General features: G+C 43.8%; 2 protein-coding genes across 3 annotated transcripts; one reads left to right on the forward strand and one right to left on the reverse strand.

The window, feature by feature from the left end:
* Positions 1–13,730: 13,730 nt before the first annotated feature.
* Positions 13,731–14,998, forward strand: il17a/f1 (interleukin 17a/f1). The gene is made up of 3 exons (XM_072381170.1): positions 13,731–13,796; positions 14,333–14,517; positions 14,605–14,998. Exons 1-3 carry the CDS (start codon positions 13,764–13,766, stop codon positions 14,843–14,845), a joined length of 459 nt encoding a protein of 152 aa, XP_072237271.1. The 5' UTR covers positions 13,731–13,763; the 3' UTR covers positions 14,846–14,998.
* A 1,908-nt stretch (positions 14,999–16,906) lies between these two features.
* On the reverse strand, positions 16,907–26,056 carry LOC140301421 (stathmin-4-like). 2 transcript variants are annotated; one of them, XM_072379858.1, is made up of 7 exons: positions 25,887–26,056; positions 24,582–24,649; positions 24,381–24,476; positions 23,696–23,904; positions 23,008–23,172; positions 22,887–22,904; positions 16,907–17,997 (listed from the first exon to the last, which is right to left on the reverse strand). In XM_072379858.1, exons 1-7 carry the CDS (start codon positions 25,970–25,972, stop codon positions 17,989–17,991), a joined length of 651 nt encoding a protein of 216 aa, XP_072235959.1. In that variant the 5' UTR covers positions 25,973–26,056; the 3' UTR covers positions 16,907–17,988. The 2 variants fall into 2 exon arrangements, with proteins under 2 accessions (XP_072235959.1, XP_072235958.1); XM_072379857.1 differs by having other exon boundaries at positions 16,909–17,997; positions 23,696–23,907; positions 25,887–26,054.
* Between the last annotated feature and the right edge of the window lie 206 nt (positions 26,057–26,262).

Raw genomic sequence — 26,262 nt, forward strand, 5'->3', positions numbered from 1 at the left:
CACCCTAACTGCGCTGAACTGGCCACCCTAACCGTGCTTAACTGGCCACCCGAACCCTGCTTAACTGGCCACCCTAACCGTGCTGAACTGGCCACCCTAACCGTGCTGAACTGGCCACCCTAACTGCGCTGAACTGGCCACCCTAACCGTGCTTAACTGGCCACCCGAACCCTGCTTAACTGGCCACCCTAACCGCACTGAACTGGCCACCCTAACCGTGCTTAACTGGCCACCCGAACCCTGCTTAACTGGCCACCCTAACCGTGCTGATCTGACCACCCTAACCGTGCTGATCTGGCCACCCTAACCGTGCTGAACTGGCCACCCTAACGGTGCTGAACTGGCCACCCTAACCGTGCTTAACTGGCCACCCGAACCCTGCTTAACTGGCCACCCTAACCGTGCTGAACTGGCCACCCTAACCGTGCTGAACTGGCCACCCTAACTGCGCTGAACTGGCCACCCTAACCGTGCTGAACTGGCCACCCTAACCCTGCTGAACTGGCCACCCTAACCGTGCTGAACTGGCCACCCTAACCGTGCTGAACTGGCCACCCTAACTGCGCTGAACTGGCCACCCTAACCGTGCTTAACTGGCCACCCGAACCCTGCTTAACTGGCCACCCTAACCGCACTGAACTGGCCACCCTAACCGTGCTTAACTGGCCACCCGAACCCTGCTTAACTGGCCACCCTAACCGTGCTGATCTGACCACCCTAACCGTGCTGATCTGGCCACCCTAACCGTGCTGAACTGGCCACCCTAACGGTGCTGAACTGGCCACCCTAACCGTGCTTAACTGGCCACCCGAACCCTGCTTAACTGGCCACCCTAACCGTGCTGATCTGACCACCCTAACCGTGCTGATCTGGCCACCCTAACCGTGCTGAACTGGCCACCCTAACCGCGCTGAACTGGCCACCCTAACCGCACTGAACTGGCCACCCTAACCGTGCTTAACTGGCCACCCGAACCCTGCTTAACTGGCCACCCTAACGGTGCTGAACTGGCCACCCTAACCGTGCTGAACTGGCCACCCTAACCGTGCTTAACTGGCCACCCGAACCCTGCTGAACTGGCCACCCTAACCGTGCTTAACTGGCCACCCTAACGGTGCTGAACTGGCCACCCTAACCGTGCTGAACTGGCCACCCTAACCGCACTGAACTGGCCACCCTAACCGTGCTTAACTGGCCACCCGAACCCTGCTTAACTGGCCACCCTAACGGTGCTGAACTGGCCACCCTAACCGTGCTGAACTGGCCACCCTAACCGTGCTTAACTGGCCACCCGAACCCTGCTGAACTGGCCACCCTAACCGTGCTTAACTGGCCACCCTAACGGTGCTGAACTGGCCACCCTAACCGTGCTGATCTGACCACCCTAACCGTGCTGATCTGGCCACCCTAACCGTGCTTAACTGGCCACCCTAACGGTGCTGAACTGGCCACCCTAACCGTGCTGAACTGGCCACCCTAACCGCACTGAACTGGCCACCCTAACCGTGCTTAACTGGCCACCCGAACCCTGCTTAACTGGCCACCCTAACGGTGCTGAACTGGCCACCCTAACCGTGCTTAACTGGCCACCCGAACCCTGCTGAACTGGCCACCCTAACGGTGCTGAACTGGCCACCCTAACCGCGCTGAACTGGCCACCCTAACCGCGCTGAACTGGTCACCCTAACCGCGCTGAACTGGCCACCCTAACCGTGCTTAACTGGCCACCCTAACCGTGCTTAACTGGCCACCCGAACCCTGCTGAACTGGCCACCCTAACGGTGCTGAACTGGCCACCCTAACCGTGCTAAACTGGCCACCCTAACCGCACTGAACTGGACACCCTAACGGTGCTAAACTGGCCACCCTAACCCTGCTGAACTGGCCACCCTAACCCTGCTGAACTGGCCACCCTAACCGCGCTGAACTGGCCACCCTAACCTTGCTTAACTGGACACCCGAACCGTGCTTAACTGGCCACCCTAACCGCGCTGAACTGGTCACCCTAACCGTGCTGAACTGGCCACCCTAACCCTGCTAAACTGGCCACCCTAACCGCGCTGAACTGGTCACCCTAACCGTGCTGAACTGGACACCCTAACCGCGCTGAACTGGTCACCCTAACCGCGCTGAACTGGTCACCCTAACCGTGCTGAACTGGCCACCCTAACCCTGCTGAACTGGCCACCCTAACCCTGCTGAACTGGCCACCCTAACCCTGCTGAACTGGCCACCCTAACCGCGCTGAACTGGCCACCCTAACCTTGCTTAACTGGACACCCGAACCGTGCTTAACTGGCCACCCTAACCGCGCTGAACTGGTCACCCTAACCGTGCTGAACTGGCCACCCTAACCCTGCTAAACTGGCCACCCTAACCGCGCTGAACTGGTCACCCTAACCGTGCTGAACTGGACACCCTAACCGCGCTGAACTGGTCACCCTAACCGCGCTGAACTGGACACCCTAACCGTGCTGAACTGGACACCCTAACCGCGCTGAACTGGACACCCTTTTTTATTGGCTCTGTGTGAACTGGACTAATTGGAACTGTCATTATTTTCACTTTTGTCCACAATGTTTTTGCTTTTGCTGTTTCTTTATTGCTTTTCTTTTGACATGTTCTATTTCATATTAGCTTTGCATTGCATTATTTCATCATGATGACCGTCCATAAGCAGCAGGATTTGTTTCCCCTGTGTGTAAATGTGTAGCCTGGAGTCTTTTCCCACCTCCACCTCCAACTAAATGCTGCTGCAAGCATACCACGTGCACACAAGACTGGCATTTACTGACAAACAAATGGTAGGCAAACCCTGGTGGCTCGTTTCACTGGAATGTTAACATGAGACTGCAGATTCAAAACCAGGTATTGGCAACTGCATTTTATTTTTAGCCAGAGTAGGAAGACAGACAACGTCATTCAGAGAATAAAAGAACAAAAACCTTTAATAAAGAACATCCTAAAGCAAAACCAACACAAAACTCAGTTGAGAGAAAGAAAAAAATCAATCCAGAAATGTTGAGAAATTATAAAAACAATGAGGAAATTATTAGACTAAAGAAAGAAAAATATGAAAATTTAACTCCATTATTAATGATTTATTTCATGTGAAGGCGTATTCGTACAGTGTTGATTTAACCTCGATGAAAGGGTGAAAATATCACCGAAGCCACGAGAAATGTTTTGAGCAACGTGACCAAAATAAATCACCCCAACAAATGGACTTGTGCAGCGCTTTTCTCGTCTAACTGACCACTCAAAGCGCTTCTAACACTAAATGCCAAATTCAGCACATCTTAAGTCTACATAACTACATGCTTTCTAACCATTCATACCCTGATGGATACATTGGTAGGCAATGCTTTTTAATTCCTTCTGTTAGAATGTTTCTGTTTCTGTATTTATCAGACGCTTTTATCCAAAGCGACTTACAAATGAAGATATAACAGCTTTATAAAAAGCTAACAATAAGCTACATAGAAGGAACCCAGGAGTCCGACTCTGTCAGAGGGGACAGAGTAGAGATAGGGTGCAGGCATAGAAGGAAGTGCAGAGATAGAGGGGGGAGGGAAGTACAAGGTAAGTGCTGGGATAGGAGATGCTCTCTGAAGAGCTGGGTTTTCAGGAGCTTCTTGAAGATAGACAGGGACGCCCCTGTTCTGGTAGCGCTCGGTAGGTCATTCCACCATCGTGGGACGACACATGAACAGAGTTTGGATTGTCTTAGGCGTGGTGTAGGAGCTGCTAGACGACAATCCTGGGACCAACGGAGGGACCCAGTTGGGACAGAAGCCTTTGCAAGAGCATTCAAGTAGATGGAGCCGTTCCATTAAGCTCTTTGTAGCTAACATCAGGGACTTGGATCTGATGCAGGCGGCTAAGGGCAGCCAGAGGAGCTCAATGAACAGAGGGGGGACGTGTTCTTTTAGGCTGATCCAAGACCAGACGCACCGCCGCGTTCTGGACCATCTGCAGAGGTTTCACAGGCTGGAGACCAGTTAGGAAACCAGTTAGGAGACCAGTTAGGAAACCAGTTAGGAGACCAGTTAGGAAACCAGTTAGGAGACCAGTTAGGAAACCAGTTAGGAGACCAGTTAGGAGACCAGTTAGGAAACCAGTTAGGAGACCAGTTAGGAGACCAGTTAGGAGAGCAGTTAGGAGAGCAGTTAGGAGACCAGTTAGGAAACCAGTTAGGAAACCAGTTAGGAGACCAGTTAGGAAACCAGTTAGGAGACCAGTTAGGAAACCAGTTAGGAAACCAGTTAGGAGACCAGTTAGGAAACCAGTTAGGAAACCAGTTAGGAGACCAGTTAGGGGAGCAGTTAGGAAACCAGTTAGGAGACCAGTTAGGAGACCAGTTAGGAGACCAGTTAGGAAACCAGTTAGGAAACCAGTTAGGAAACCAGTTAGGAGACCAGTTAGGAGACCAGTTAGGAAACCAGTTAGGAAACCAGTTAGGAGACCAGTTAGGAGACCAGTTAGGAAACCAGTTAGGAAACCAGTTAGGAGACCAGTTAGGAGACCAGTTAGGAAACCAGTTAGGAAACCAGTTAGGAAACCAGTTAGGAGACCAGTTAGGAAACCAGTTAGGAAACCAGTTAGGGGAGCAGTTAGGAAACCAGTTAGGAGACCAGTTAGGAAACCAGTTAGGAGAGCAGTTAGGAGACCAGTTAGGAAACCAGTTAGGAGAGCAGTTAGGAGACCAGTTAGGAGACCAGTTAGGAAACCAGTTAGGAGACCAGTTAGGAGACCAGTTAGGAGACCAGTTAGGAAACCAGTTAGGAGACCAGTTAGGAGACCAGTTAGGAGACCAGTTAGGAAACCAGTTAGGAAACCAGTTAGGAGACCAGTTAGGAGACCAGTTAGGAAACCAGTTAGGAAACCAGTTAGGAGACCAGTTAGGAAACCAGTTAGGAAACCAGTTAGGGGAGCAGTTAGGAAACCAGTTAGGAGACCAGTTAGGAAACCAGTTAGGAGAGCAGTTAGGAGACCAGTTAGGAAACCAGTTAGGAGACCAGTTAGGAGACCAGTTAGGAGACCAGTTAGGAAACCAGTTAGGAAACCAGTTAGGAGACCAGTTAGGAGACCAGTTAGGAGACCAGTTAGGAAACCAGTTAGGAAACCAGTTAGGAAACCAGTTAGGAAACCAGTGAGGAGACCAGTTAGGAAACCAGTTAGGAAACCAGTTAGGAGACCAGTTAGGAAACCAGTTAGGAAACCAGTTAGGAGACCAGTTAGGAGACCAGTTAGGAGAGCAGTTAGGAGACCAGTTAGGAGAGTGTTGCAGGAGTCAAGCTGGGAGATGACCATGGCCTGCAGCAGGAGCTGGGGGGCATGTTGGGTCAGGTATGGTCTGATCTTTCTTATGTTTAGTAATGCAAAGCGGCACGAACGAGCAACCGAGGTAACGGGATCTTTGAATGTGGGGTTCAGTGTCATGCCTGGGGAAGCTGGAGTTGAACCAACAACCTTCTGATTGCTGGGCGACTGCCGCCCCAAAAAACATATCCAGCAAGGAAAACTCAACCTCAGATTATTTAAACTTTTTCCCACGAATGTTCATCAAGTCTTCTTCAAAACAGACAAAAACCACCTTAAGAAACTTTTCCCGCTTTTTTTACTGATGTTATTCGGAGTCTTTTTCACATCTTCTGAAACCTAATTCTACACAGCTGTGAAACTAATGTCTGATAAGCATCAGAAACCCTGCTGCTGTTCATCTTTTACTGGCGGCTCGTCTCTTCTCAGCCTTCAGTCAATAGTTTTTGCTCCATATTGAGTTTCTGTTCGTTCTTATCTGAACCACAGATCTGTTTTTCTTTTAGCGACCGTGGGACTTCAGTTTCTGTTCACAAGATCAGCAAATTTGACCTGATTTAATCTTCATCTGCCTGTTTTACCGACAATGCGCCGCACGCAGAACAGATATTTAAATGATGCTCACCGAAAACAAAAAGCTGAATCTGCTTAAAGCTTCTGTTTGGACTTTTCTGTCAGGTTTCACGTTCAGGTTTTTGTGACCCACCCTGGAACTTCCTGAGTAATGACCTCTGTCACGGTTTGGCGCCTCATAAATCAAACAGAAAACGCTCTCAGAGCCGCGCTGAAGCCCCGCCCCTGCAGTGACATCACAGCTGTGGTGCCTGTCATGTGGTCTGCTGTGAGGTTTGAGCAGAGGTGGTTTCTATCAGCGCCGTCAGCATCTTTTCTCTGACCTGGTTTGATTGAGAGAGGAAACCAGAGAGGATGAGGAATCATCTGATACATCACCAGCTTTTAATCCGCCGTCAGTTACCAGCACAGCCGTCAGCACTCTGCCTCCAGGAAGGAGGGGGAGTCGCTTTAAATGTGGTTGGTCAGATTAATGCTTTCAGATTAAATCACGGAGTTTGCCATTGATACATACAGACAGACTCGGGTCGGTCTGGCACACAGCACCTGGATATTTGACTGAATCACTCCCAAAATTCAGAGTCGGCTTGTGGACGTTTCACCAGAAATGAACAGTTTCTCGTTGGCTAGTGTTAGCCCGACCAAGCTGGACATATAAAAGCATGTAAACGTGTTTGTTCAACTGAAATCCTACAGCATCCAGCTTCCCCAAACCCAGATAATGTGCTTTAAGATCAAATCCATGTAAACACTCAACTCCCAGCTCAGCTGCACTTGGGCTGGTTGGTCCAAACAACATTTACACTCCTAACTCTGTGAATTATCAGGGCCCAGAGAGATGAATGAATGAATTCAGCTTCCTCTGTGCTTACCGACCTGTTAACTGTTTTTATTTTTTCACAAATATGGGAATCAGGTCTAAACAGGCTTTTAGGTCACACACAGGTGGACTCTGAAGTTATGCACAGTGTAAATGTTCAGAGCAAAGGGAGTGAGAACAAATGACAAATTACTTTTCAGCGCTTTAGATTTTTTTTCAAAATATTTTTCTGCATCCAGCTGGTAAAATGTGTGAAAACATGAAGGAATAATCACATTAATGACACATCAGAATACAAGAGAAGAACATTATTGGGCCAAAAACTCTCTGAAAAGCCTCCAGCTGATCCAAAACCCTGCAGCCAGAGTTCTGCTGAGATCTAACAGCAGAGATCCTGTTTCTCCAGTTTTAGCTTCTCTTCATTGGCTCCCTGTTAGATTCAGAATAGAATCTAAGGTTCTTCTCCTCACATATAAAGCTCTTAATGACCGAGCTCCATCACATCTTAAAGATCTCACAGTTGGATATTTCCCCAACAGAGCACTTTGCTCTCAGGCTGCAGGTTTCCTTGTGGTTCCCAGAGTTTCTAAAAGCAGAATGGGAGGCAGAGCCTTCAGTTATCAGGCCCCTAAAAGCAGAACGGGAGGCAGAGCCTTCAGTTATCAGGCCCCTAAAAGCAGAATGGGAGGCAGAGCCTTCAGTTATCAGGCCCCTAAAAGCAGAATGGGAGGCAGAGCCTTCAGTTATCAGGCCCCTAAAAGCAGAATGGGAGACAGAGCCTTCAGTTATCAGGCCCCTAAAAGCAGAATGGGAGGCAGAGCCTTCAGTTATCAGGCCCCTAAAAGCAGAATGGGAGGCAGAGCCTTCAGTTATCAGGCCCCTAAAAGCAGAATGGGAGGCAGAGCCTTCAGTTATCAGGCCCCTCTCTGTGGAACCAGCTGCCAGTTTGGCTTCAGGAAGCAGACACCCTCTCTACCTTTAAGATCAGGCTGAAACTTTCCTTCCTGATAAAGCTTATAGTTAGGGATGGCTCAGGGGAGCCTGAAACATCCCATAGTTCTGCTGCTATAGGCCCAGCCTGCTGGGGGAGCTCCCATGATGCACCTCTCCTCCCTCCATGTACAGATGACATCATTGCTGTCATTAACTCGTGTTTCTCTCTCTCAGCAGGTATCTCTGGCCTGGTGTTACGCTGCTTGTTGTCCCCTCTTTCCTGTCCTCTCAGCCCCAGCTGGTCCAGGCAGATGGACCCTTCCTGGTTCTGGTTCTGATGGAGGTTTCTTCCTGGTTCTGGTTCTGATGGAGGTTTCTTCCTGTTAAAGGGAGTTTTTTCTCTCCACAGTCGCCTCGTGCAGCTCAGGATCAGAGAGAAGTTTCAGTTAATCTGTTGGTTTCCTTAGCGAGGAAACTGTTTAAAACTGTTTTTAAACTCGAATTTAATTAACTGTATTTGATTGTAATAGAATGAATTGGCTTGAATTGGACTGTATCTTTGAAGTGTGTTGAAATTATTATGATTAAAATAAAATAAAATTTAAACTGAATTTTATTTTATTTTATTAAACCGAGGCCGTTGTTGTCGTAATAAACTAATTAATAAATTATTACAGCTGTGAAATTAATAAATTTGGCTCTTAAATAAGTAAACATGTTGATGAATTTTTATTAGCTTTTATACTTTGGGAATAAAAGGGACAAACTTTCACTGTTTACCTAATATTATCTGGCATTAATGGGCATCCAGCACAGACACAGCTGATAAACTGCCAGATGTTTGGGAATCATCCAGCTGTGAGCAGCTGCTAACGGAAGGAAGAACACTTTGACTTTCAGACCATTTGTTCTGCAGGGATCAGAGTGAGGTGTGGAAATCATTAAATAACTGTCATCAGAGGAAGAATCAAGCTGCTGAATTCTTCGTGAATCAGAGGTTTTGTTCCTGGATGTCAGTAGAAGTTGTGGTTCGGTCCGACCACATCAGAGGCCCTGATGTGTTCAGAAAGCCCCTCCTGCAGCAGATCGCTCTGAGCAGGTTTCCAGTCACCACTGCAGCAGCAGTCCTACAAACAACAGCTTTGCATGGAAACTCTGAGAGCCGTTAGCTCGCTCTGATGGTGGGCGGCAGGGGGGGTTACAGTTTGTACAAATACAAGGAAGGAAGTGACATCATCTTTCCTTTCTACACATCTACTTTCCTGTCAAAGTTTTTAGGATTTACTCCCTAATTTAAATGTGAAATTCATCATGTATTAAAGGCTCAGCGCTCGGTTTCAAATATTAAATAAAGAGGTCCAGTTGCCTTATTTTTATGTATTTATCAGACGATTTTATCCAAAGCGACTTACAAATGAAGATATAACAGCTATATAAAAAGCCTTGAATTCACACTGACTGAACCACATTTTTGTTGTGGCATTACAACAATGTTCTGAACTGCATTAGGCTGATTTAAGTCCAGTTTGTTCTTGTAAATGAAAAATATTCGTCACACACCAGAGTAAGTCATGGAGTTCCTCAGGGTTCTGTACTCGGACCGATTCTTCTTACTTTATACATGCTTCCATTAGGTAACATTATCAGACAGCATGGCATAAATTTCCATTGTTATGCTGATGATACTCAGCTGTACTTATCTATGAAACCAGATGAAACCAACAGGTTGGTCAGAATAAAAGCCTGTCTTAAAGACATAAAGACCTGGATGACTCAGAACTTTCTGCTTCTAAATTCAGACAAAACTTCAGGGAGAAATTGTCTAGTTATAAAGTTTCTCTTCGACTGGAGGTTCATATTTGTGACAAAGTGGATGAGATCAGAAGAGATCCTGGTCAGAAATAACTCCAAGGTTCCTCACTGTAGGACCAGAAGCCAAAGAAATACCATCTGGAGTAACTTCAGTGTTCTGATGGAAACTCTCTGCTTTAAAAAGAAAGGACCTGTTCAGCAGGGCAGGTGGATGAGAGGTGAGTCTGAGGACATCTAGTGGTGAATGAAGAACGACAGGACAGAGGAATCACTGCAGGACTCTGAACTTCACACAGATACTAGATGTAATCTGTGACCATGAGCGAATTCACATGAGAATCATCAGGTTTTACAGGAATCCAGGAACAGCTGGACCCCACAAAGCCCTTTATATGTTGATTGCATCGAAGTTCTGCATGTGGTGATGTCATAGAAGCCCTGCTGCATGTGCATGTGAATTAGAAACATGCTGTGAGATAGTTTAAAGACATATGTTGACAATAAAGTGTTCATTTTAACAGTTTAACAGTTTCACTTCCACAAAGATGCAGAATCTCACTGATCTGAAGAAAGAACGTTTAAGTTTTCACTTTAAAACATCAGAAAGAGGCTCCACAGGGGTTTGAAGGTCATTTTGACCTAAATATGAAGTAAACGTGGTGCTGGTTTGTTGTGATTTATCAGAAATGGTAAATTCTTCCACACAAGTTGGAGGTTTTATTGTCTGTTTAGTGTTTTTTTGTCTGTTTAGTGTTTTTTTTGTCTGTTTCGTGTTTTTTTGGTTGAATGAAATTAAAGAAACGTCAAGCTGACTTTGACCATTTAAATATTATTTATATAAGATATATATATATATATATATATATTTATATAAGAACACAAACTTCTGAGTGCGGCGGCTGTTTTTTCTCCTTAAATGGCGTGTAAGTCTATTCTCTGATGTTTATTCTGAGGCAGCTGGGGGACCGATGCAGGAAGCAGGAAGTGTTTCAGTCGTCAGTCAAAGCAGGTCAGAGTCAGGCTGGCAGTGTGGGCTGGAGAAGAAAACAGGCAGGATGTAAGTGATGATGCTGCAATCCAGAGCAACCTGAGTCACATCACAACTGTAAACCAGGTCAGAGTCTGCAGCGTTCTGCATCCCATGACTGATGCAACACGGGCAGCGCGTCAGAGAGCCCCAGTGAAGGGGCCCCGTGGCCCCCATTAACACACCGGCCTGATGGGAAGTTTCTGCAGTTTCATCAAACTGACTGAAAGAGACGCAAAAAAACACAAAACTATGACGTCGGGATGTGGCTCAGAGCAGAAGAACACTTTGATCTTGTGTCATCTTCGTTTAAAGAAGAAAACTCATGAGAGTCCAACAGCAGCATCGATACTGAAGCTTCAGTTCAGCCAGAATCTGCTCAAAGGACAAAGTCCAAGAGGAACCGGTCCAGAAGTCCAAAGTCAGTGGAGTGTCAGGGATCAGTCTCCAGGGGAACATCGTATGCTGCATTAATAGAAGCTTTTCAATAGTTTTAGTTCACAAACCAAATTATTTGACTATATTAACGCTGTTTTTATAGATTAATGTGAAAATCCATTAAAAAAAAAAGGAATTTAACCCATAAATAGACTTTTAAAAGGAATTAACCCATAAATAGACTTTTAAAAGGAATTAACCCATAAATAGACTTTTAAAAGGAATTTAACCCATAAATAGACTTTTAAAAGAAATTAACCCATAAATAGATTTTTAAAAGGAATTTAACCCATAAATAGACTTTTAAAAGGAATTTAACCCATAAATAGACTTTTAAAAGGAATTGAACCCATAAATAGACTTTTAAAAGAAATTTAATCCATAAATAGACTTTTAAAAGGAATTTAACCCATAAATAGACTTTTAAAAGGAATTTGACCCATAAATAGATTTTTAAAAGGAATTTAACCCATAAATAGACTTTTAAAAGGAATTTAACCCATAAATAGACTTTTAAAAGGAATTGAACCCATAAATAGACTTTTAAAAGAAATTTAATCCATAAATAGACTTTTAAAAGGAATTTAACCCATAAATAGACTTTTAAAAGGAATTTAACCCATAAATAGACTTTTAAAAGGAATTTAACCCATAAATAGATTTTTAAAAGGAATTTAACCCATAAATAGACTTTTAAAAGGAATTTAACCCATGAATAGACTTTTAAAAGTGAGTGTTTTTTATTACAGTAAATCTAAGACATTCAGCTTGAGGACTGTGATGTGTTCCATGTGCTGGAAGATGTTTCTGTGTGTTTTCTTCTTATTAAACTGTGACGTTAAACCTAACCGAGGCCGTCTCACACCACTGCTTTCATTATTTTTTCAGAGTCGAGCCTTCGTTGTTGTGAAAGCACCTCCTTATAAGCTCTGGCCTGAATAAATGTTAAGTTTTGGGGTTTCCAATTGGAAGATATTCATCTCCTCTGAGACGTGTTTTAATTCCCACATTTGTTTGTGCAGCAACCTATAATTATGCTCAAATCTTGTCAGATTAGCACCTAAATGGTTGTGTGGTACAATCCATCCATTTTCTGTACCCACGGGGGGTGGAGCCTGTCTCAGCTGTCATTGGGCAGATTACAGCCCGGTCAGTCCATCAGAGTCCCGAACAGGGACAAACAAGCTAACATGCTAACGCTAACCCTGAGGACTGTTCAGAGTAACCTGACGTGCATGTTTTTGACCTGACGTGCATGTTTTTGACCTAACGTGCATGTTTTTTACCTAAAGTGCATGTTTTTTACCTAAAGTGCATGTTTTTGACCTAAAGTGCATGTTTCTGACCTAACGTGCATGTTTTTTTACCTGACGTGCATGTTTTTTACCTAACGTGCATGTTTTTGACCTAACATGCATGTTTTTGACCTAACATGCATGTTTTTGACCTAAAGTGCATCTTTTTGACCTAACATGCATGTTTTTGACCTAACATGCATGTTTTTGACCTAAAGTGCATCTTTTTGACCTAACGTGCATGTTTTTGACCTAACATGCATGTATTTGGATGGTGGGAGGAAGCCGGAGAGAATCCGTGCACGGGGAGAACATGCAAACTCCACACTGAAAGAACCAGCCGGGATCAGAACCTGGAAAGGATGTATTTCAGTGATATCCACCGTGTTTCGGTGTCTGATTTTCAACTCTTACTGAGTAGATTCGGTTTCTACGTCTAACCAAGAAATGTTTTAGCTTAAACCAACCAGTTAAAGTGAGATCCTGCACAAGGAAAAGCACCGGTGTCATATCCTGGGGTCAAACCGTTGTGCCGTCCAGCCTTTTTCTTTCTTTCTAAGCGGGCTTTGTGGCTTGTTGAAGGAAACACTTTAAACTGAAGTCACACGAGTGATATTTCCATCGTGCTGCAGGTGATTATTCAGAGGTGAAAATGCCTCAAAAGCACGAGACTAACAGACTAACGCCTGACGCCTTCTCATCGGGACTCCACTGATGTTCTGCTGGGTTCTGCTCCAGCTCAGAGAGCAGAGCGGTTCGGTTCTGATGGTAACTCTGCTCACAGTCCAGCTCATCGCAGAGAGGATGGAGCAGCAACAAATGACAAATGAGAGAATAAAAGCTGCTGAACACGTGTTCAAATGAATCTGAAGATGAGTTCTGCAGAATAAAGCTAACAAAGCGTGGAGCAACGACACAGAAAAGTCGCCCGGCTCTCCGTAAAGTGAAAGGAAACAACGACATTAAAGGCCCAAATCCCACCGAGAAGGTTCCATCTGTGTGGGAGCTACAACTCTTTAAGAAACAGTGTGGTACCGAGAGTTCAAATGTTCACAAGCACCGCAGCAGGCAGCCAGAATTCAAACAGAATCATCGACTTTCGTGCTTTAAAGTGCTGCCTCAATGCGACAGAGGCTGATGTGACCTAGAAAATCTGCTGTTCGTCTTTATGTGCAGAATAACCTCCATGTTGGCTGCGAAAGTGGGTCGACGCTCAGGCCCTGTCATGCATTCTGGTGGCTGTGGTTTACAGAGGAGGATCAAAGGCATATCAGGACGCGAGGAGGCAGAAAGGTGGTGACATCATCAAAGGAGGCGCAACGCCACTGCTGATCAGGATAAAAATCCAAGCAACAAAAGCTGGAGTCCATCAGAACACCAGCGAGAAGACGAAGAAGAAGAAGACGCCAGCAAACTGCTTCCAACGTGATCTTTATCTTCATCGGACCCGTGAAGACCAACCAGGAAGTCTGAAAGAGCTGCAGAGGAGCAGATAAACAGAGCTGAGATCCAACCAGAGCGAGGAGAAGAAGAGTTCAGCAGCATGTTGTCAGCAGCCAGCTCCTCTAAAACCATGGTAAGAAAACTGAGAAGCGTGAGGTATGGAAGCCTGGAGGGGTCAGGAATAATGACGCGATTAAACGGGTGAAATGTGCCTTTAAATCTGAATCCATCCAAAAGTCAGCTTCGAAAAGCTGATGAAAATATTCAGAGAAATGTTTTTTATCCAAAAAAATGTTGATTTAAGCAAAAATGGAGCAGGAAATCGTGTAAAAATTAATGTGATTAATTATTATCATTATTATTATTATCAGGTCTGTTTATTAATGGGACTTTTTTATATTCATAGGAACTTATTGTCAAAATCTTAAATGTAAGATGAATAATTTTATAAATAAAAGACTTTTAATGCTTTCTTCACAGATAAAAGTGATTGTAAACTGTAAAATATCCTCAACTTCTCATCTTTTAACCTCCATCCAATCATTTCCTGTTTCTGCCTGAATGAGAAGCAAAAACAGACATTTTTATGATCATCTCTGAGCTGAAGAAGGACTAAATAACATCAGGAAGAACTTTGTCCAGACATTCAGCTGATTTTCTCTTCCTCAGGCCGTGCGCGCCATCCTGATGATGATGATGATGATGATGATGAACGCTGCAGCAAAGCCCCACAAGAAGTCCTCTGAGGGTGCGGCAGTAGAAACGGTCCCCCTGATGCTGGACCCCAGCACTTTGGTTCCCACCAAAAGCATCCATCCTCTGGAGAACGCCTCCATCTCCCCCTGGACCTACAAGTGAGTACCGAGGAGTACCGACCTCCTTCGAGCTGAGAAATCAAAGCACGTTGAAGGTTTTTGACCCCTCTCTGTCTCCGTCTGCAGCATCACCACCGACAACTCCCTCTTAACGCCGGTGATGTCAGAGGCGCACTGTTTGCTCAAAGGCTGCCTGGACTCTGAGGGGAAGGAGGACCTGAACCTGCGGTCCAGACCCATCATGCACCAGGTGCTGGTGCTGCGCCGGGTCAAGCCTGCAGGGGGCGCCTACCTCTACCGCCTGGAGTCGCGCCTCATCGCCGTGGGCTGCACGTGCGTGCGACCCCTGGTTCAGATCCAGCAGTGAGGGCTGAAGTGACGCAGTGGGAAACCCTGACGTCAGACCTGTTGTGTTCAAACGTGCGCGCCGCGCGCGTGTCGCTCTATGACCTCACGCCTGTTCTGTTTGACATTTTTTAATCACAATTATTTTACAGCCAACTGAAAACTGGAGAAACTACGCAGCTAAACACACACCTTAGAGGTTTTATATGGATTCTATTTATGGTTTTCGGTTATTTAAGTAAGTTTTATTTAATGTTTCATCGTCTCCGGCACGTATTTATTTATGTTGATGTATTTATTTTGTGCAGAGCTCAAAGTCAATAAAAAGAAACGGAACAAAGAGTTTTTCTGTTTAATTCTGGCATTTAAAATATAATTTCTGTACATTGTCCTCATAAAGATCTTTACAGTGACGGTGGAAAGCAGCTGTAAACACTGTGCACGCGCTCTCATTCAGCCTCATCAGTGTGGGATTACAGCCGTGCGCCGGCCCGCTTCACCCGTCTGAGTGAACCCAACAGAACCTGGGCTGCAGCGAATCAGGCTGGAGGTGCAGGGCCAGTTTGCTCTGGATCTGCTGGCTGACTTCGGTCCTAATAAAGTCTCAGGTTGATCTCCAGCAGAATCCAGGGACCGAACAAAGCCCAGAGGTCCGCGGAGCGGAACATTTCTGATTGGTTAGGATGTTGAACCCGGTTTCTGATACCTTCCCTCAGCTCACTCAACCCCTCCAGGCTTCTCAAATCACACCATTTACAATCTCACCAGAACCCAACAGAACCAAAACGCACATTTAATGGACTGAACCAGAAGTTCTTCCTTTCCTCGTTGTATTGTGCTTTGATTGAAACCAAAGAATGAATCTATTTGCTCTATAAAAGGTGTGAGGCAGCCTCATCCTAACAGCTGAAGCTTCCTGCTGAACTTAAGCCTGAGATGGAAACACAAATCTTTTACGTCCCTGAAAAAGGAAAAACAGGGTTTAAAGCAGCAGCTACTTTCTCGTGTCTCGGTCTCGGTTCAGATGGTTCTAACCAAACATCTGGTTCAGAATCACTTCCTCAGGCTCCTTTGACCCAGGCCACCTTGGTCTGATCTTTTATCTCAGTGAGCCTTTCAGTCTCAGTCTGTTAGCTTTCAGAACCGCTGACAGTCTGACTCAAACTAACCAGCATGTTGGACTGGACTTGTTTTGGTTCTGTTGCTCCTGGGCCCGCCTTGGTTTCTCACATATAACATTACAGCACAGAAACCCAGAGCTGCTCTGGCTCCTCCTGACCTCAGCTTCAGGGTCTGTCTAATTTCAGCCTTTTCTTGCTGATGTTCTGACTTGTTTTGTGGTTTTCTTGGACTTGTTCTGTGGTTTTTTTGGACTTGTTTTGTGGTTTTCTTGGACTTGTTCTGTGGTTTTTTTGGACTTGTTTTGTGGTTTTCTTGGACTTGTTCTGTGGTTTTCTTGGACTTGTTCTGTGGTTTTCTTGGACTTGTTTTGTGGTTTTCTTGGACTTGTTTTGTGGTTTTCTTGGACTTGTTTTGTGGTTTTCTTGGACTTGTTCTGTGGTTCTCTTGGACTTGTTTTGTGGTTTTCTTGGACTTGTTTTGTGGTTCTCTTGGACTTGTTTTGTGGTTTTCTTGGACTTGTTCTGTGGTTCTCTTGGACTTGTTTTGTGGTTTTCTTGGACTTGTTCTGTGGTTTTCTTGGACTTGTTTTGTGGTTTTCTTGGACTTGTTTTGTGGTTTTCTTGGACTTGTTTTGTGGTTTTCTTGGACTTGTTTTGTGGTTTTCTTGGACTTGTTCTGTGGTTCTCTTGGACTTGTTTTGTGGTTTTCTTGGACTTGTTTTGTGGTTTTCTTGGACTTGTTTTGTGGTTTTCTTGGACTTGTTCTGTGGGTTTTTTGGACTTGTTCTGTGGTTTTCTTGGACTTGTTTTGTGGTTTTCTTGGACTTGTTCTGTGGTTTTTTTGGACTTGTTTTGTGGTTTTCTTGGACTTGTTCTGTGGTTCTCTTGGACTTGTTTTGTGGTTCTCTTGGACTTGTTCTGTGGTTTTCTTGGACTTGTTCTGTGGTTCTCTTGGACTTGTTCTGTGGTTTTCTTGGACTTGTTTTGTGGTTTTCTTGGACTTGTTCTGTGGTTTTCTTGGACTTGTTTTGTGGTTCTCTTGGACTTGTTCTGTGGTTTTCTTGGACTTGTTTTGTGGTTTTCTTGGACTTGTTCTGTGGTTCTCTTGGACTTGTTTTGTGGTTTTCTTGGACTTGTTCTGTGGTTTTCTTGGACTTGTTTTGTGGTTTTCTTGGACTTGTTTTGTGGTTTTCTTGGACTTGTTTTGTGGTTTTCTTGGACTTGTTCTGTGGTTTTTTTGGACTTGTTCTGTGGTTTTCTTGGACTTGTTTTGTGGTTTTCTTGGACTTGTTTTGTGGTTTTCTTGGACTTGTTTTGTGGTTCTCTTGGACTTGTTCTGTGTTTTTCTTGGACTTGTTTTGTGGTTTTTTTGGACTTGTTTTGTGGTTTTCTTGGACTTGTTCTGCCTCAGACTTCCATCTGTCTCCAACTCTAATCTCGTCAGAAACACCAGGTTAAACTGATCTGATCTCAGAACCACCATCAGTGGTTTCAGTGGTAGAAAGAAGCCTCTCCTCTGCTTGTGTTGTTCCTGCAGGCTCCACTAGATGTCTCTGAGGAGCATGAACCTTCAGAACCAAACTGTCCAGCAGGTGGAGCTGTTTCTCTGTAAATCTCCAGCCGGTCGCTGCAGGCCAGCTTCTGTTTTCTGTCCCAGACTCAACACGACTGTTTCCTGCCGCTTGTGTTGGGTTCTGGTCCGGTTCGGGCCGAACTGGGTGGTTTTATTGATGTGTACACAATCACACGCACATGAACACATCGGCACTGTTGGCATGGCAAAGAAAGCACAGTAAAACGCCTGCAAACCATCGAGCGATGACAGAATCTGCAGCGTGCCTCTCGTTATGACGAGTTCTTCTCGGTAAAAAGAGTCCTGGTTGAATAGAGAAGGTCGGACTCGTCCTCAGTCCACCTTCCTCTCTTGCTCTTCTTCCTGTGGTTCTCCCAGTCGGAGCAGCGCCAGCTTCCCGGCACAAAAATCAGCTCAACAGCCCTCAAAAATGGCTTCCGTATAAGTTCAGCTTGTGTTGTGATCAGGCCATCAAGACACCTGGAAGCAGAGAGCAGACGGGTCAGCTGTGCTCAGCAAATATCACACATCTGTGCACACAGTTCCCTTCATAACACAGTAGAACTAACTGAGAGGCTCAGAAGAACTTTACTGGTTACTGTTTAGATAAAAACTGCTTTTTATCACATGTTTGGTCTGAAAACTTCAGAGTAAGAAGCAGCTGCAGTGTGCTCCCTCTGCTCCATTTATGGCTGAAAAATACCAGACTTGTCATGGTTTTTAAGGTTTTTAAGGTTCTCTGGAGTTCTGAGACGTTCCCTCTGTGTTTTTTCATCATCCAGCTGTTTTGGCTCTGACTCGTCCTCCTGTTTTCAGATACTTTGAACCTCTCTGCTCCTCTAACTCAGGCTTCTTCTCTGAGTGTTTCTCAGCTTTAACAGATTTTAACAGGTGTTTTTGTTGGAAATAGTCCTAAGTTTTGTACATTTTTGGTATCTTTGGACTTTCTCTGCAGCTCATCTGTTTCTCTCTTGTATCTTGTTGCCATCTTTCTTTGCTTTTCTAACTTCTGCTTTCCTTGTGTTTTGGTCTAAATCATTTCCAATGCCAACCACCAACCTTAATTTCTGTTTTCCTGCAGTGAACATTTGAGTCAGACTTGGTTTGGTGGTTCTTTTATCTCGAATGTTGACTCAGACCCAGTTTGTCTCAGTTTTGGGGCTGTAATTAAATCAGTTGTCCCTGTCTTGTGACGCTGTTTTATCTCCAGTAAAATTCAGAATCTCTCCTTTAATGAGAGTGTTTCATTCAGACTGGACTGTTGGACTTATTTCTGGTGTTTCATCTATCAGGGTATGCAGCGCTGACAGAGCAGCAGAACCAGTCAGAAGCTTCGTGATACCTGAATCAGACGCTGTGTTTGACTGGACATTACCGGCTGTTTAATAAGCTGAAAGATACTTTAGATTTTTATCTTTTCTGGTAACAGAAACCTTTCCGGTCTGGTTTGGCTCATTTTGCTGCTAGGCTACGCTAATCACCGCCATAAGTTACAAGCAGACCTGAATTAAATCAGCCTTTTTAGTTTCTTTGAGTCAGTTTGTTTACACTTGATGCTTAGTTTGTTTACAACTGATGTTTAGTTTGTTTACACCTGATGTTTAGACTGTTTACACCTGATGTTTAGACTGTTTACACCTGATGTTTAGTCTGTTTACACCTGATGTTTAGTTTGTTTACACCTGATGTTTAGTCTGTTTACACCTGATGTTTAGTCTGTTTACACCTGATGTTTAGTCTGTTTACACCTGATGTTTAGTCTGTTTACACCTGATGTTTAGTCTGTTTACACCTGATGTTTAGTTTGTTTACACCTGATGTTTAGTCTGTTTACACCTGATGTTTAGTCTGTTTACACCTGATGTTTAGTCTGTTTACACCTGATGTTTAGTCTGTTTACACCTGATGTTTAGTCTGTTTACACCTGATGTTTAGTCTGTTTACACCTGATGTTTAGTTTGTTTACACCTGATGTTTAGTTTGTTTACACCTGATGTTTAGTTTGTTTACACCTGATGTTTAGTTTGTTTACACCTGATGTTTAGTCTGTTTACACCTGATGTTTAGTCTGTTTACACCTGATGTTTAGTTTGTTTACACCTGATGTTTAGTCTGTTTACACCTGATGTTTAGTCTGTTTACACCTGATGTTTAGTCTGTTTACACCTGATGTTTAGTTTGTTTACACCTGATGTTTAGTTTGTTTACACCTGATGTTTAGTTTGTTTACACCTGATGTTTAGTTTGTTTACACCTGATGTTTAGTTTGTTTACACCTGATGTTTAGTCTGTTTACACCTGATGTTTAGTCTGTTTACACCTGATGTTTAGTCTGTTTACACCTGATGTTTAGTCTGTTTACACCTGATGTTTAGTCTGTTTACACCTGATGTTTAGTTTGTTTACACCTGATGTTTAGTTTGTTTACACCTGATGTTTAGTCTGTTTACACCTGATGTTCAGTTTGTTTACACCTGATGTTTAGTCTGTTTACACCTGATGTTTAGTTTGTTTACACCTGATGTTTAGTCTGTTTACACCTGATGTTTAGTCTGTTTACACCTGATGTTTAGTCTGTTTACACCTGATGTTTAGTCTGTTTACACCTGATGTTTAGTTTGTTTACACCTGATGTTTAGTTTGTTTACACCTGATGTTCAGTTTGTTTACAGCTGATGTTCAGTTTGTTTACAGCTGATGTTTAGTCTGTTTACACCTGATGTTTAGTTTGTTTACACCTGATGTTTAGTTTGTTTACACCTGATGTTTAGTCTGTTTACACCTGATGTTTAGTCTGTTTACACCTGATGTTCAGTTTGTTTACACCTGATGTTTAGTTTGTTTACACCTGATGTTTAGTTTGTTTACACCTGATGTTTAGTTTGTTTACACCTGATGTTCAGTTTGTTTACAGCTGATGTTTAGTCTGTTTACACCTGATGTTTAGTCTGTTTACACCTGATGTTCAGTTTGTTTACAGCTGATGTTTAGTCTGTTTACACCTGATGTTTAGTCTGTTTACACCTGATGTTTAGTCTGTTTACACCTGATGTTTAATTTGTTTACACCTGATGTTTAGCTTGTTTACACCTGATGTTTAGTCTGTTTACACCTGATGTTTAGTTTGTTTACACTGATGTTTAGTCTGTTTACACCTGATGTTTAGTCTGTTTACACCTGATGTTTAGTCTGTTTACACCTGATGTTTAGTCTGTTTACACCTGATGTTTAGTCTGTTTACACCTGATGTTTAGTCTGTTTACACCTGATGTTCAGTTTGTTTACAGCTGATGTTTAGTCTGTTTACACCTGATGTTTAGTCTGTTTACACCTGATGTTTAGTTTGTTTACACCTGATGTTTAGTCTCTTTACACCTGATGTTTAGTCTGTTTACACCTGATGTTTAGTCTGTTTACACCTGATGTTTAGTTTGTTTACACCTGATGTTTAGTTTGTTTACACCTGATGTTTAGTTTGTTTACACCTGATGTTCAGTTTGTTTACAGCTGATGTTCAGTTTGTTTACAGCTGATGTTTAGTCTGTTTACACCTGATGTTTAGTCTGTTTACACCTGATGTTTAGTTTGTTTACACCTGATGTTTAGTCTCTTTACACCTGATGTTTAGTCTGTTTACACCTGATGTTTAGTCTGTTTACACCTGATGTTCAGTTTGTTTACACCTGATGTTCAGTTTGTTTACACCTGATGTTTAGTTTGTTTACACCTGATGTTTAGTCTGTTTACACCTGAGGTTTAGTTTGTTTACATCTGATGTTTAGTTTGTTTACACCTGATGTTTAGTCTGTTTACACCTGATGTTTAGTTTGTTTACACCTGATGTTTAGTTTGTTTACACCTGATGTTTAGTTTGTTTACACCTGATGTTTAGTCTGTTTACACCTGATGTTTAGTTTGTTTACACCTGATGTTTAGTTTGTTTACACCTGATGTTTAGTTTGTTTACACCTGATGTTTAGTCTGTTTACACCTGATGTTTAGTTTGTTTACACCTGATGTTTAGTCTGTTTACACCTGATGTTTAGTTTGTTTACACCTGATGTTTAGTCTGTTTACACTTGATGTTTAGTTTGTTTACACCTGATGTTTAGTCTGTTTACACCTGATGTTTAGTCTGTTTACACCTGATGTTTAGTCTGTTTACACCTGATGTTTAGTTTGTTTACACCTGATGTTTAGTCTGTTTACACCTGATGTTTAGTCTGTTTACACCTGATGTTTAGTCTGTTTACACCTGATGTTTAGTTTGTTTACACCTGATGTTTAGTTTGTTTACACCTGATGTTTAGTTTGTTTACACCTGATGTTTAGTCTGTTTACACCTGATGTTTAGTCTGTTTACACCTGATGTTTAGTCTGTTTACACCTGATGTTTAGTCTTTTTACACCTGATGTTTAGTCTGTTTACACCTGATGTTTAGTTTGTTTACACCTGATGTTTAGTTTGTTTACACCTGATGTTTAGTTTGTTTACACCTGATGTTTAGTCTGTTTACACCTGATGTTTAGTCTGTTTACACCTGATGTTTAGTTTGTTTACACCTGATGTTTAGTCTGTTTACACCTGATGTTTAGTTTGTTTACACCTGATGTTTAGTCTGTTTACACCTGATGTTTAGTCTGTTTACACCTGATGTTTAGTTTGTTTACACCTGATGTTTACTTTGTTTACACCTGATGTTTAGTCTGTTTACACCTGATGTTTAGTCTGTTTACACCTGATGTTTAGTCTGTTTACACCTGATGTTTAGTCTGTTTACACCTGCTGTTTAGTTTGTTTACACCTGATGTTTAGTTTGTTTACACCTGATGTTTACTTTGTTTACACCTGATGTTTAGTCTGTTTACACCTGATGTTTAGTTTGTTTACACCTGATGTTTAGTTTGTTTACACCTGATGTTTAGTCTGTTTACACCTGATGTTTAGTCTGTTTACACCTGATGTTTAGTTTGTTTACACCTGATGTTTACTTTGTTTACACCTGATGTTTAGTCTGTTTACACCTGATGTTTAGTCTGTTTACACCTGATGTTTAGTCTGTTTACACCTGATGTTTAGTCTGTTTACACCTGATGTTTAGTTTGTTTACACCTGATGTTTACTTTGTTTACACCTGATGTTTAGTCTGTTTACACCTGATGTTTAGTCTGTTTACACCTGATGTTTAGTCTGTTTACACCTGATGTTTAGTTTGTTTACACTTGATGTTTAGTTTGTTTACACCTGATGTTTAGTCTGTTTACACCTGATGTTTAGTTTGTTTACACCTGATGTTTAGTCTGTTTACACCTGATGTTTAGTCTGTTTACACCCAACCAGAATCCATCTTCCTCCACCTCATCCTCACCTCCACAATGTGCTTGTCCTGAAAAACAGACAGAAACAGCACAGACACACGTTAATGATGTTTCCCATGAAACAGACTCTGAATCCACCCTCAGTGGTTGTGGTGGGGGGGCGGTCCTCACCTCCTCGTGCAGCTTCTCCTGCGAGGCGTTCAGGTGCATCTGCCGCTGCTCCTTGTCAGCATCGGCGCGATGCTCCTGGCGCTCTTTGGTCAAAGCTTTCTGAGCCACCTCCCGCTCGTGCTCCCGCCTCTCGGCCAGATGCTTCAGCAGCTCCGCCTCCTGACACTACAGAGTCAGACAGAAGGTTTCGTTTCTACCTGGGAGTTCAAATCTTTACGGGGTCATTCAGAACCAGTCATTTTTTTTGTAAAAAATCCAATTAATGCTGCGTTGTGGTTGCTCTGAATGCTGAATCAAAGCATGCAGAAGACTTCTTTACAATCACAAACAGGTCAGTGTGTCCCTGAAAGGGGTTTATATCAGCAGGAACACTTTAAAACAACCTGTGGGGTTCCTCAGGGATCTACTGTGGGACCACAGATTTCTGTCAGTACGTGTGTTTGTTTAAACTTAATTAATTTAAAATCCAATAACTGGATAGTTGTGAGTTCTACAGAAATATTTACACTGCTCTCAGGATTTAACTTTACCTCCAGCATGAGATTAAACGTTTCTTTATAGTTTATTACTTATATTTTATATTTTATTACTTTAAAATGAGAAAAATCTAATTCAAAACTCAGACATTGAACAACAACTGGGACCTTCTTTGGTCATTTAAACTGTGTTCCTCCAGCCCCTCACGCACCTTCCTCCTCTCCTGAGCAGCATCCAGTTTCTTCTGGATTTCCTCCAGTGACGGTTTCTGCCGAGGTGGCGTTGTGGCCCTCAGCTCAGGGCCGCCGTCAAAGGTGGGCGGCTTCAGGATGACCTCGAAGGCCTGGCCACTGGCTCGCTTGCTCAGCTCGATCACCTCCATGTCTCGGATGTTGCACAGGTTCAAGTCCACCACACCTGCTGCTGCGAGGAGAGAAGAAGAAGGAGAGTTGAGCACCAGCTTTAGCTTACAGCTGACTCCCTGTCAGTCCTCACAAAGAGGAAGATTTTTAAGAAAAGGGGCCACAGACCCGACAAAGACTCTTCAGTCCTCTTTAGGAAGAAAACGAGGACAGTCACACAGTCATAAACTGTTCGGTTTGCATGTCTTAGTGTGATTTTTGAGTCTGGGACAGAGTTATTTCATTATCCGTTAACAGGAACGGATCCCAGGTACCACAGAAAGATGAGCAGCATATAAAACTGCTGAAAGAAGCTTTAAGGATGAAAATCTGTTGGACCAAACAGCAGTTTGTGCTTCACAGTCAGTGAGTTTCATTCAAAATGTTTCTCCTGCTCTATAAACCAGGTTCAGAAGTTTTGATTCTGACACATTTAACATGAACAATAATGCTCAGTAACATGAGGAAAGCAAAAGGCCTGAGAGTGTTTCTGACCTTCATTCTTGTCCGCTGCTGCCTCTCTGAGTTCAGGCAGGATGCAGGAGCAGAAGAAGGACACCAGGGGGAGCTCTCGCATCTTCTCTCTGTATGCTGAAGGTTCAGGAGAAAAAACTGTCAATAAAACTGCAGCAGAGTTTGAAAACAGAACAAATTCCCTGGACTGACGAGAGAAAGCGATAAAAATCAAAGTTTTACCTGCTAGAGTCATCCTGCTGCTGCTGCTGTTTTCTGTCAAAGACACTGTGGTGAGGTAGAGTCTGTTCCTGAGGACAGAGGAGCACAAAGTGATCAGCTGTGGCAGGAAGATGCAGCAGAAGCGGTTCAGTGTATCAGCTGTCAGCAGCAGAGCTGACACAGTCTGTGGTTTTATCTGCAGCACATTGGGAAATGTGTTGCACATGCAGCTCTGACACTGAGAATATCTGCCCTCATTCACACTTGAAGGTCAGAATTTGCTCACGATGCAGCTTTTTCAGCTGGTGTGAGTCATTTGCAGCCTCGTTAGCTGTTCTGGCCTCACATGAAAACACTGTGAGTGTGAAGAATGAATCAGCCACAGAGACACGACGCCCTGAGGGAGGCTCGGCTGCACAAACACTGCAGTTTGCCCACCAGGAACGTTCAGATTACAGCTCTGAAAGTGCAGAAATGTTACAGAAACATGAGCTTTGACTGCTGCTGAGCACAAACAACTGATCAGCCTCACGTTTAGCTCCAAAATTCAAAAAGATTGTGACTGAAAACTCAGACAAAAAGAAAGATCATCAAACAGGGAACAGGAAATAATTAACATTTGCATTTGTTCTGATGAAAATGCTGAAAAACACACAGATTTATCGACCATTAATGCAGACACAAGCACTGAAACTGAGGCTGAAATCATTCAGCTGCAGGTTTTAATGCAGCAAACGACGACAAAAACTTGTTGTGCACAAACGCTGCCGGTAAGATTTCTTCCCTGTTTAATTTGTGCTGCTTCTGAATGAAAATCAAACACGCAGCCGGAGAAATCTTCTCCTCTGAGGTCTGAACAGCAGCCGAACATTCAGGCTGCAGAACTGAAGCTTTCTCTGAAGCTTTCAGAGAAAGCTGCAGTTCTGAAGCTTGTTTCTGCAGAAAAATGACTAAAATCATGAATCTCATCCATGCAAAGGCAACGCTGGAAATCTGTGTGTCGCCCTGCGCACGCATGTGTGTGTGCGCGTGCATGAGTGCACTGAGCGATGATGTCATTGTTGACAGTGAGCTCACCGTCTTCTGCAGAGACGAGCAAATCGAGCTCAAAGTGAACAAAAACGTAGCAAAAAGAGACAAAGACAAAGACTAAAGATGAAGATAAAAGATGCAGCAGACGAGAATAAAAAGGAGGAGAAAAAGGATTGAACAAGTAAAGGAGTGAAGGAGCAGAATCAGATGAGAGAAACCTGCTTTCTGTGTGTTTTCTGAGCTGAAATGTGAAATGAGATGAAGCAGAAACTGAGCTGTGAAGCAGACACTCACCCTGCAGACTGCCGCTCTTGCCTCTGTCCTCTGAAGATCTGCAGCTCGGCAGCATCAGCACCACACAGCAGCCCGCTGCATGACATCACCCGGCAGCGCTGTGATTGGCCAGCAGCGCTGCCGGGCTGTGATTGGTCCACAGGCAGGCGGAGGAGGAGGAGGAGGAGGAGGAGGAGGAGGAGGAGGAGGAGGAGGAGGAGGAGGAGGATGAGGAGGAGGTGTGGGTTCACTCCAGAGGAATCCTCCTCATGGCTGATTGAAAGCAGAAGAAAGTGAAACACAGATCTGAATAAACTGATTTCAGATCAGTGCTGTTTTCACCAGAATAAAGTCAGAACATCTTTCCAAACACGATGAGAGCCGCCAGCAGCCGCTG

Source organism: Leuresthes tenuis, unplaced genomic scaffold, assembly GCF_036924035.1.
Source record: "Leuresthes tenuis unplaced genomic scaffold, fLeuTen1.0.hap1 SCAF_2, whole genome shotgun sequence".
Classification (NCBI taxonomy): Eukaryota; Metazoa; Chordata; class Actinopteri; order Atheriniformes; family Atherinopsidae; genus Leuresthes; species Leuresthes tenuis.